The sequence below is a fragment of the Mobula birostris genome, chromosome 6, assembly GCF_030028105.1.
Source record: "Mobula birostris isolate sMobBir1 chromosome 6, sMobBir1.hap1, whole genome shotgun sequence".
NCBI classification, from domain to species: domain Eukaryota; kingdom Metazoa; phylum Chordata; class Chondrichthyes; order Myliobatiformes; family Myliobatidae; genus Mobula; species Mobula birostris.
In genome coordinates this window covers 16,952,032-16,964,263 of record NC_092375.1, presented here as the reverse complement: position 1 = coordinate 16,964,263, position 12,232 = coordinate 16,952,032, and the positions used below count along the sequence as shown (strand labels likewise).

Sequence of the window (12,232 nt, the reverse complement as noted above, 5' to 3'; positions counted from 1 at the left end):
CCCCCCACAAATCGGTTTTGACTTAAGGCTGATTTATGTCAACTCGACACCATAGATACTGTGTCACTGCGAACCCTATGCTGAGCCTACTCAGATCCCTACACCGTAGCCTGACGCGCACCTCTCTCAAAATGTAACTTCGCATCGCAGCAACGCAGACCGCAACAACTGTGATTGGTCCGCCTGGTAGCATCGCATTTCCTCCTACGCTGCAATAGCTTCCCATTGGGCAACTGAAGGGCAGGGAAGGAACTCTGGCTGCAATGCTTTCCATAAAGCTTTACAGGCCTCCAAAATTATGGAGGACACATTTCGCTTTTACGAAAAAAGACGCTCGCTTTAAACTTGTTTACCCCGAGAAAGACTACTACGACCATGAAGTCTTGCACGGGCAGGTGTGCGCATGCGCGACGTGCCCGAATTGCAGAGTGACGCAGACACACCAACGCACAAGTATAAATGCTCTCAACGCGCGTAGGCCACTTGCGTAGGTTACCTCGTTGAGTTGACGCACCAGTATAAATCAGCCTTTATTCTTCCCGACTATTGTATACTGTACATACATTATTTCTACTTTATATAGGCTGTGCATTTATCATATCATTCCTGATTTTACTATCATTCCTCCTTTTACTATATGTTAGTGTTATTTTAGGCTTTATGTGTTATTTGTTATGATTTGGTAGGTTATATTTTGGGTCTGGGAACACTCAAAAATTTTTCCCATATAAATTAATGGTAATTGCTTCTTTGCTTTGCCATTTCAGCACGAAAGATTTCATTGGAATGCTCTACCTTAGTGGGGGAAATACCGGACAAGGGACAAACTAATTTAGCCCAATATACGAGATGTCCTGGCAAATACGGGACAGTTGGCAACCCTATGTTCAAGTTCAACAGTGTGTGGCAGGGAATGAGGAAAGGTGCAGCTGACTCATATCGTTTCATATCGCCAAATCATATTGTTTTCTCGCGGCCTGGTAGCACATGCTTTGTGGCCCGGTGGTTGGGGACCGCTGGTCTACAGAGTCTCTGTGGGTGGAAGTTAGAAACAGGAAGGGGTCAATAACTCTACTGGGTGTTTTTATAGACAACCCAATAGCATCAGGGACATCAAGAAGCAGATAGGCAGACAGATTCTGGAAAGGTGTAACAATTTCCAAACTATCAATTGGCATCTCCCTAGAGCAAAGGGTTTAGATGGGGCGGAGTTTGTTAGGTGTGTTCAGGAAGGTTTCCTGACAATATGTAAATAAGCCTACAAGAGGAGAGGCTGTACTTTTATCTCATACCGGGAAATGAACCTGGTCAGGTGTCAGGTCTCTCAGTGGGAGAGTATTTTGGAGATTGTGATCACAATTCTATTTCCTTTACCATAGACAGGGTTAGGAACAGACAAGTTAGGAAAGCGTTTAATTGGAGTAAGGGAAATATGAAGCTATTTAGCAGGAACTTGGAAGCATAAATTGGGAACAGATGTTCTCAGGGAAATGTATGGCAGAAATGTGGCAAATGTTGAGGGGATATGTGTGTGACATTCGAATAAGACAGGGAAAGGACGGAAGGGTACAGGAACTGTGGTATACAAAGGCTGCTGAAAATCCAGTCAAGAAAAGAAAAGCTTACAAAAAGTTCATAAAACTAGGTCATAATTAGAGATCTAGGAGATTACAAGAGCAGGAAGGAGTTTAAGAATGAAATTAGGAGAGCCAGAAGGGGCTATGAGAAGGCCTTAACAAGCAGGATTAAAGAAAACCTCAAGGCATTCTACAAGTATGTGAAGAGCAAGAGGATAAGACATGAGAGAATAGGACCAATCAAGTGTGACAGCGGGAAAGCGTGTATGGACCCGGAAGAGATAGCAGAGGTACTTAATGAATACTTTGCTTCTGTATTCACTAAGGAAAAGGATCTTGGCAATTGTAGGGATGATTTACAGCAGATTGAAAAGCTTGAACACACAGACATTAAGAAAGAGGATATGCTGGAGCTTTTCAAAAGCATCAAGTTGGATAAGTCACCAGGACTGGACGAGATGTACCCCAGGCTATCGTGAGAGGCGAGGGAGGAGATTGCTGAGCCTCTGGCAATGATCTTTGCATCATCAATGGGGACGGGAGAGGTTCCGGAGGATTGGAGGGTTGCAGATGTTGTTCCCTTATTCAAGAAAGGGAGTAGAGGTGGTCCAGGAAATAATAGACCAGTGAGTCTTACTTCAGTGGTTGATAAGTTGATGGAAAAGATCCTGAAAGGCAGGATTTATGAACATTTGGAGAGGCATAATATGATTAGGAATAGTCAGCATGGCTTTGTCAGAAGCACGTCATGCCTTATTAGCCTGATTGAATTTTTTGAGGATGTGACTAAACTCATTGATGAGGGAACAGCAATAGATGTAGTATATATGGATTTCAGCAAGGCATTTGATAAGGTACCCCATGCAAGGCTTATTGATAAAGGAGGCATGGGATCCAAGGGGACATTGCTTTGTGGATCCAGAACTGGCTTGCCCACAGAAGGCAAAGAGTAGTTGTAGATGGGTCATATTCTGCTTGGAGGTCGCTGACCAGTGGTGTGCCTTGGTGATCTGTTGTGGGACCCCTTCTCTTTATGACTTTTATAAATGACCTGGATGAGGAAGTGGAGGGATGGGTTAGTAAATCTGCGGATGACACAAAGGTCGGGGGGTGTTGTGGATAGTGTGGAGGGCTGTCAGAGGTTACAGCTGGACATTTTTTCATCCTATCACTGGGCTGAAAAGTGGCAGATGGAGTTCAACCCAGATAAGTGTGAGGGGGTTCATTTTGGTAAGTCAAATATGATGGCAGAATATAGTGTTAATGGTAAGACTCTTGGCAGTGTGGAGGATCAGAGGGATCTTGGAGTCCGAGTCCATAGGATACTCAAAGCTGCTGTGCAGGTTGACTCTGGTTTAGAAGGCATATGGTGCATTGGCCTTCATCAACTTTTGGACTGAGTTTAGGAGCAGGGAGGTAATGTTGCAGCTATATTGGATGCTGGTCAGACCCCACTTGGAGTACTATGATCAGTTCTGGTCGCCTCACTACAGGAAGGATATGGAAACTATAGAAAGGGTGCAGAGGAGATTTACAAGGATGGTGCCTGGATTGGGGAGCATGCCTTATAAGAATAGGCTGAGTGAACTCAGCCTTTTCTCCTTGGAGCAATGGAGGATGAGAGGTGACCTGATAGAGGTGTACAAGATGAGAGGCACTGATTGTGTGGACAGTCAGAGGCTCCACCCCCCCCCCCCCCGGGCTGAAATGACTAACACGAGCGGGTACAGTTTTAAGGTGCTTGGAAGTAGGTACAGAGATGTCAGGGGTAAGTTTTTTTGTATAAATGCAGAGTGGTGAGTGCATGGAATGGGCTGCCAGGAACAGTGGTGCTCGGATACGACAGCGTCTTTTAAGAGACTACTGGATAGGTACAAGGAGCTTAGAAAAATAGAGGGCTATAGGTAACCTGAGGTAATTTCTAAAATAAGTAATGTTCAGCATAGCATTGTGGGCCTAAGAGCCTGTATTGTGCTGTAGGCTTTCTGTGTTTCTAAGGTCCCTGCATACAGATGATCTCTCTCTCCACCCTCATACCGCACCCCCCCCCCACTCACTCACTGCTCCCGATGGAAGATTCCTATATTCAATGATCTTTCTCTCTCTCTCTCTCTCTCTCGATTCTGTCGGATGGTACCAGAGTACTGGGTCTTGGGCAAGGTTTAATCAGTACGGTTTGTGGAGTGGACTCTATGGTTCACATAACGACGTGTTTCCGGTTGCTCCTTTTCTTGTTGCTCCAGATTCACCACCCTCTCTGGATGAAGAAATTCTGAAATTCGAAAACCTAATCTGGCAGCCGTGCCCTCCTGGATCTAGCTTGGTGCTTTAATCAAAGGGTCACAACACAGGTCTGCACTGCAGTAGAGGTTGCAGCAATGTGGATGACACACGGGTCCTTTGGGGGATGTGGAGACAGCGAGTGCAAGATGCCACTCTACATTGCACAGCACAGCTTTAGTGATTCCAGGGATGCTCTCCATTCCTGTACAATTCCATTCCAGGTGCCAGCAGAACCTCTTGGCTTCAATCCTAAATTCTTCTTTTCTAAACCAGTCTCTGTGACTCCACTTAGCTTGGAGCACTGTTCTAAAAACAAACATTTATTAGCCTGTATTGGAATTGCTAATACTCCGCTGTTCTCCAGACACAAGCTGGATGTTGGTTCTCCTGGTACTGCTTCTGCTCATCAAACATGGGCAAATGTTTGCTGGGACAATTAAAATTTCCTGAAGAACTCACCAATTTTGAACTTCATGTGCAAACCACTTTGGAACACATTACAGAATCTATACACACTTGCCACACAGTTTGGATGAACTAGCATCGAGGTACAGCAAGAGTTTTGGGAATCCAGAGAACACACTACAATCTATTACGGACTATTTAAAACAACACCTACAAAACACTGGAGGATCTCAGCAGCTCAGACAGTGTCTACAGGGGGGAATAAATCGTCAACAGTTCGGGCTGAGACCCTTCATCAGGACTGGAAAAGGGGACAGAAGGTGGTGGGGGCAGGGGAAGGAGAACAAGCTGGCAGGCAAGGAGGAGTATGAGTAAATGGGGCAGGGGAAGAATGAAGTAAAAAGTTGGAGGGGATAGGTAAAAGTAGTAAAGGGCTGAAGGAATCTAATAGAAGAGAACAGTGGGCCACGGAAGAAAGGGAAAGAGGGGGGAACCTATGGAGGTGATGGGCAGGAGAGAAGAGATGGGGTGAGAGGATAACCAGGACAAAGAATGGAAAAAGAGAGAAGTGGGAGGTGTGCTGTGGAGGGGGACGGGGGGGGGGGGGAGGGAGGAGGAGAGAATTGGTATTCATAGCATCAGGATGGAGGCTCCCCAGGCAGACTGCGAGATACTTCTCCAAACTGAATTTGGCCTCAAAGTAAAGACATTTTGGTGGGATTAACTAGTTATAATTATTTTATTATCAGCAAGAAAGTGAGAACACTGACTTTACAAAGTGAATACTTTAGATATTTGAAATAAAGTTACTTTGAAGTAATTATCAAACTACCATTATCTTTAAATGACAACCAAGAATTTCTTTTAAGGAACTTGGGAACATGTTGCTCAGATTCTGCCATCAGCTCAACACTTCTTTACGAGTTGGGCTTGCAAGGTCAACGCTTGATTTAGTGACTGTTAAACCACAATGATTTAACCTACTGACCACCAAGTCTATCAAAGCTCCCCAATTCTCTTCCCAACTTCATGAATGTTACTGAAATGGGCTGGAATAAAATATTAATGGTCTTCAAAATGCATTACAACATAAAATGGATAAATGCAAGTCTTGATTTCAATACGGATGAGGGACAAATTCTTCAGCCAATCATGACTTTAATCAGAGTCATGAGCTTAATAGGGTTAAAAACCAAGGTCAGGCTGCATCATACTGGCATACATTCTTTAAGCTTAAATAGTGGAGGAATAATACAATCGAGTTAAGATTTTAAGGTACAGTACTGTGCAAAAATCTTAAGACGTAAATGTAGCTAGGGTGCCTAAGACTTCCGATAGTAACTTTATGTATTGCATTGTACTGCTGCCACAAAAAAATTATGACATGTGAGTGATGATAAACCCAATTCTGATCTGGGCCTCTATTGTGAGCTAAGTGTGGGAAGGGGGCAGGGAGAGGGGAATCATGGTTGGGAAAAGGGGAAGGGAGGGGGAGGGAGTGGGAAGCACCAGAGACATTCTGTGGTGATCAATAAACTAATAGTTTGGAATCAAATGACCTTGCCTGATGTCCCAGGGCTGGGTGGGTCTGCACCCACACCGCTCCCCATCCCTGACACTCCTTTACCAACTATGCCACACCCCACACATGGCACTACACTCTTGCCACAACATCCTTTGCTTGCTGCCAGATTTACAAACTCGCTTTCCGCTCTTAAAATCAGAGCAAGGCTGCTTAAGGGTTGAACCAGTAAGCATGCGTACACACCTTGGGCACTGAAAAATCTGCACGTCACTTCTCCAAAAGTCTATTAAAGGTCATTCAATTAATCTGACTGAGGCTTGAGGACAAAAGGATTGTTAGATCATGAACAGGTTTCAGAAAATTCATTCTTGGATTCTGGGCATCCTGCAAAACTAACATGTATTTCACAACTCTAATTGCCTTTGCGAAAGTAGAGGTGAACTGCCTTCTTGAACCGCTACATTGCTTCTTGTGAAGATGCTCCCACAGTGTTGTTGGAGGTAGTTTCAGTGGTCAAGGGCCAGTGGTCCATTTCCAAGGCAGGGAAATGTACACATTATACAGGAACATGCAAATTGTGGTGCTCCCATGCATCTGTGTTTGATGTCCTTCTTGGTGATAGACAACCTGGTTTGGAAGCACTGATGGCATTGCACTCGTCTAGGCAATTAGACAACATTCCATCGTGCTCCTTACTTGTGCAAAGGACCTGGAGATCAGGTGAGTCCATTGAACACCCAGCCTTTGACCTATTCTTGGAGTCATGGGATTAACATGACTGGCCCAGTTTGTGTTTCTGGTCAAAGGTGACCATCAGGATATTAATGGAGAGGAACCTGTCAACAGCGATGAGCCTGTCAATGAACATTAATGGCATGCGATTAAACTCTGCTTTGTTGAACACGGTCACCTCCAGTCACTCTTACAGCAAGAGTGTCACTTGCCAGTCATCAGTCCATGCCTGAATGTCATCTTGATTTTAGGGAGCTTCATTTGTTATGGCATTGCAATAGAATTGGACACTTGAGCAGTAATCAGTGAACTTGCCTCCTTAGGACACAGGGAAGGCCATTGATGGAAAGCCAGCAAAATGCTGGAGGAACTCAGTCAGGATGGAAATCAGTGCTGAAGGGTCTCGACCCAAAACACTGATTCCATACATGCTGCCCGACTTATTAAGAGTTCCTCCAGCATTGCTTCTGTGTTGAAAACAAGTAAATGATGATTGAGCCTGGGACACTAACCTGAGGAACTTCTGCTGTAATACCTCAAGATTGGGATGGTTGCCCTTTCACAAATACAACCATCTATCCAGCATATGGAGCAAGGATGGTAAAATAAACAAACTTATGTTCAGTTTTGCAGCCATTAAACTTTGACAGATCAGTGAGCCAAGTGTAAATAATTGTGTGTGCAGTACATTTCCAGATTAAAAAGGTAATTGGCTTTCATCTTTACATAGTTTAGTTCCCAAGCAGAATTAATTTAGCTTTCCTCATACTGCCCTTGGGCAGTACAGTAGCATAGCGGCTAGGACAAAGCTTTACTGTGCCAACTTTAAGATTACCCCATGACTGTCTGGGTTTCCTACCACAATCCACTGATGTAGCGAGCATTCCCACAGCTCACTAATCCTTTATTGGCACTAGAAGCATGGTGACACTTAGGGTTTGTCCTCAGTACAATCCTCACATTAACATGTAAGTTTTAATGTACGTGTGACAAATAAAGCTAATCTAATCTTTATCAAATGGGAATTGACTTTCTTACTTCAGTTCATTAATATATACACAGTGGCCACTTTATTGAGTACACTGCTCATTAATGCAAATATCTATTCAACCAATCATGTGGCAGCAACTCGATGCATAGAAGCATGCAGACACAGTCAAGATGTTTAGTGGTTCTTCAGACCAAACATCAGAATGATGAAGAAATGTGATCTAAGTGACTTTGAGCATGGAATGATTGTTGGTACCAGACTGCGGTTTTTGAGTATCTCAGAAACTGCTGATCCCCTAGGATTTTCACAAACAATAGTCTCTAAAGCTTACAGAGAATGGTGCAAGAAGGAAAAACATCCAGTGAGCACGGCAGTTCTGTGGGCGACAATGCCTTGGGGTGCGGGGGAGGTCAGAGGAGAATGGCCAGACTGGTTACAGCTGAAAGGAAGGTGACAGTAACTCAGATAATCACATATTAAAGCAGTGGTGCACAGGACATCTCTGAACACTCATGTCAAAGCAGAAGAACGCAAACATACACTCAGTGGCCACTTAAATTAGACCTTTCCCGAGTTTGGGAACCAGAGGTCGTAGGTTAAGGGTGGAAGGTGAAATACACAAGGAGAACATGAGGGGGAATTTCTTCACTCAATGGGTGGGTGAGAGTGTGGAATGAGGAGCCAGAAGTGGTGGCTGTAATTTCAATTTCAACATTTAAGAGAAAAATTGTGGCATCAGTGCCGGACTTTGGGACGAAAGGTCCCGAGTTCGAATCCAGCCAGCTCCCCAGCACGCTTTCCACCCATGCTGGGTTACGAGCTGGTGATCTCTTTGGAAACTCACCCGGCAGAAGGCAATGGCAAACCACTACTGTAACTCCCCTCCCATTATGTCAGAGAGGCGTGGAGTGAAATCGTCTGCTCACCAGAGAAACTCTGGATGTGACATACCTTTCCTTTCACATGGATGATGCGAGGCATAGAGAGGGCTAAGGTCCCGGTATGAGTTGAGCGGAATAACAGCTCACCACATACTGGATCGACCGAAGGGCTTGTTTCTGTTCTGTAGTGCTCTATGACTATCTACAAATGTACTGAACTTTAATACAGCAAAGGAACTTTCACACATACACCGAATTTTAACTCATGCTAAACAGAAGGAAATGGGCAAAATAGTCGCAGAACAGCTAACATTTCCCATAGGATGTTGAACCTGAAACAATAAGCTGTTTCCTCCACACTTGCTGACTGTTTTCATCACGTTCTGCCTTTAGTCTTGACCTTTCTTAGGCCAGCAATGCAAGATTGCAAAAACGGAAAATGTGAGGCAGTCAATAAATTAAAAAAAAGGCGAGGTAGGGAGAATCTAGCAGCATCCAATTTTTCACTAAGAGTGAAGCAAGATATAAGGGGGAAAACTTGCTTTGCAACTACACATAGCCAACGTAAGCATTACAAATAAACTTTAATAGGTCCATCAATATCCTTTTTTAAGATGACAAACAGCATATTGCCTATAAACTTTCCATTATTAAAATTTAACTAGCACTCAGACTTCGGTGAGCTGAGCTTTACAAATTCCTGGTTTTATTTCTGATTTATAGATTTGGTCTCGAAATACAGATTGAAGGGGCCTTACTGACAAAGTACGCCTGGCATCCACGCTCCCCCCCCCCTTCAAGTAAATGCAAGTCTGAAACTTGTAGAATTTAAATAAATCGGTTGAGCAAACTTCAGAATTAGGATTATCACTGGCATCTGTTGTGAAATGTGTTGTTTTGCAGTAGCAGTAAAATGCATTATATAAAATACACTATTTATAAGAAAAAAATTAAAAATAAACCAAAATAAATAATAAAAAAAGCAAAAATGGTGAGCAACACAAACTGCTGGAGGAACTCAGCAGGCCAGACAGCAGTTGACATTTCAGGTTGATATCCTTCTTCAGGATTGGAAGAAAAGATACAAAGTCTTCTTTTTAAAAAAAGAACAAAAATAGGTAATGTTTGTGGGTTCATTTTCTGTTCAGAAATCTGGTGGTGGAGGCGAAGAAGCAATGCCTCCTCAGGCTCTTGCACTTCCTCCCTGATGGTAGTAACGAGAGGAGGTCATGCCTCGGGTGGTGGGGATCCTTAATGATGGATGTCACCTTTTAGAGGCAGCACTTTTTTGAAGATTGCCGCAATGGTGGGGAGGCTGGTGCCCATGATGGAGCAAGATTGTCAAGGTTTTTCAAAGGAAGTCAACTGTGGTAACAGCATTGTGGTTGTTATATCAGTGAATGAACAGAAGAGCTGAAACTCACCCTATCTTGCAACTGCATTTAAATATGCTTCAATGATGTTTATCAAAGAATTTCCAATAAAATGTAAAGGTATGTTAATCAAGTTGTAAAATTCAACCCAAGGAACAATTGCAGATTCTGTATTTCCAGATATAAGCCATCGGTGGCTTTTATGATGGGATCATAATTAAGCTTTAGGCATTTAAATGTAAAACATGCTAGAACGGATACAGTTTAAAGAAAATGTACAGTACCTGATTCCGTGGATAGGCAAACTGCTAAAGTAGATGTTCAGGTCACGGATGTAGGTATATGCACTAAATTTACCCTTCAATCGTCTGGCTCCTGAACCAACTTCATTCACCTCAACACTGAACGACTCCACAACCTATAGACTCACTGTCAAGGACTCAACAATTCACGTTCTCAGTCAGGAGTTTCAAACCTGGGGTCTACGGACCCCTTGCCTAATGGTATTTGGTCCCTAGCATGAAAAAGATTAGGAACCCATAATACTCAGCATTACACATAAAAGTTGCTGGTGCATGCAGCAGGCCAGGCAGCATCTCTAGGAAGAGGTGCAGTTGACGTTTCAGGCAGAGACCCTTCGTCAGGACTAACTGAAGGAAGAGTGAGTAAGTGAGTAAGGGATTTTCATCATTCTTTGTTTTAGCATAGTTCATCTTTCACATATTGGTTGCTTGTCAGTCCTTGCACGTAATGTTTCATTTCTTTATTCTACTGTGACTGCCTCAATAACCCATATACCAATGAATCTTCAACTCATGCTCTCAATATTATTTATTATCAGTTTTTTTGTATTTGCAGTGTCTTCTTTTGCACATTGGTTGTCAGCCTGTGTATAGCTTTTCATTAAGTCTATTGTACTTCTTTATTCTACCATGAATGCCTGCAAGAAAATTAACCTCAGGAGTTTATTGGGACATATAGGTACTTTGGTAATAAATTTACTTGGAACTTAATAATTAGGAACTCAGTTATTTTTAGCTAACATGGTCACTAATGAAATATTTTGGGCAAAGTGACCTGTGCAATAAGAAACCACTGAACCCTTAAACACACTTCAGTTCCGCAGTTCCCGGACTTAAACTACTTGGATGGAAAACTCCCCAAAACACCTACAACAGTAACGTTCGAAATGCCACACAAAAACGCAGATTCTGAAAGAACTCCTAAACAGAAAACTATAATCTACACCAAAGGAATCCAGACAGAGAAAATAAATATCTTATTACCAATCAATGTGTACCTTCTTCCGCATATCATTTTGATTGCTTTAGACTACATGACAATATTGACCACATTTATTCAAAAAACAGTACCAGATAGCCATTTGCTTTTTTACAGTACAATGCAACAAATAATCTAAGATACATTATCCCTGGACAGTTGGGCATTTGCACTCAAACAATAATGAAGGGGACACAAAACACATTATTACTGTTTGTCAAATAAGACCAATCCAAACGTCACTCCTCAAAGACAAACGATGCATTCCAAGCTCTCAATGCACCAGTCCAACTTAATTTATTTCTAAAAAATTAAACGGCTTAATTTTTAGTAGAGGTTGGACACAAAACGGTGACAGCATCGAGTGTGGAGATGGGGCCGGGCCTCCCGCACCCTCCAGGGGCCTGGTACCACAGCCGCACCGAGACACCCTCCAAACACCCGCCCCTAACGAGAAGGAGCTTTACCCGGTACAGGGCGTCCACAAACACCCGTTCGTCCACGTTGCAAGCGATGGTGGAGGTGGGCAAGTCGTCGAGCTGCGAGCCCAACTGCCCCTGCCGGCGCTGCCCGTCCGCCTGCAGCCCGCCGCTGCATTCACCGTCCGCCGCCGGATACACATCGCTCTCCCTCTCCATGTCGTCCGCATTCACCAGGCTTCTCTTATCGCTCTCGCCGTTGTTCGCCACCGTCATTATTTTTCTTCCCCCCTACACCCCACCCTCCCCGAGCAGAAGGACGGGCTCTGCGGACGGTTTTTCGCCACACTTCCCCCAGTGCTCGCAGCCACTCGTTCGCCGCCCGCCCGATACTTTGTTGCCAGGACACGACGCACCTCGCTACCACCTCTGACGTCAGCGCTGGCAACACGATACAAACATGTTGCCATTTTTAACCCGCCGTAAGCCAATCATTCGTCAGGCGGAGATGCTGGCAATTCAGTTCTTCCACCATTCATTATCAAAGCTCCTCTGCGTAGAGTCTCAACTCCCTCACCCTTATCCTGACGCTTACAGCCTCTGATTCCACTGCAGTACCAGAAGATCCTATAATAATACACGCAAAGTACTGGAGGTCAGGCAGCATCTATGGAGGGGAGTAAACAGTCGAAGCTTCCGGCCGAGACACTTCATCAGGACACCAGGGCCTTGGCCTAAAACGTTGACTGTTTATTCCCCTCCATA

The 12,232-nt window shown here is 43.9% G+C and overlaps 1 protein-coding gene across 1 annotated transcript in view; it reads right to left on the bottom strand.

Annotated features, from left to right (window-relative positions):
• The window catches only part of LOC140198817 (calcipressin-1-like), a 98,413-nt gene extending 86,608 nt beyond the window's left edge, over positions 1-11,805 (bottom strand). The window contains exon 1 of the mRNA XM_072259883.1: positions 11,516-11,805. Within this exon, the coding sequence (XP_072115984.1) occupies positions 11,516-11,743 (228 nt within the window). The 5' untranslated portion in view covers positions 11,744-11,805. The remainder of the gene's footprint in view (positions 1-11,515) is intronic.
• Positions 11,806-12,232: the final 427 nt, after the last annotated feature.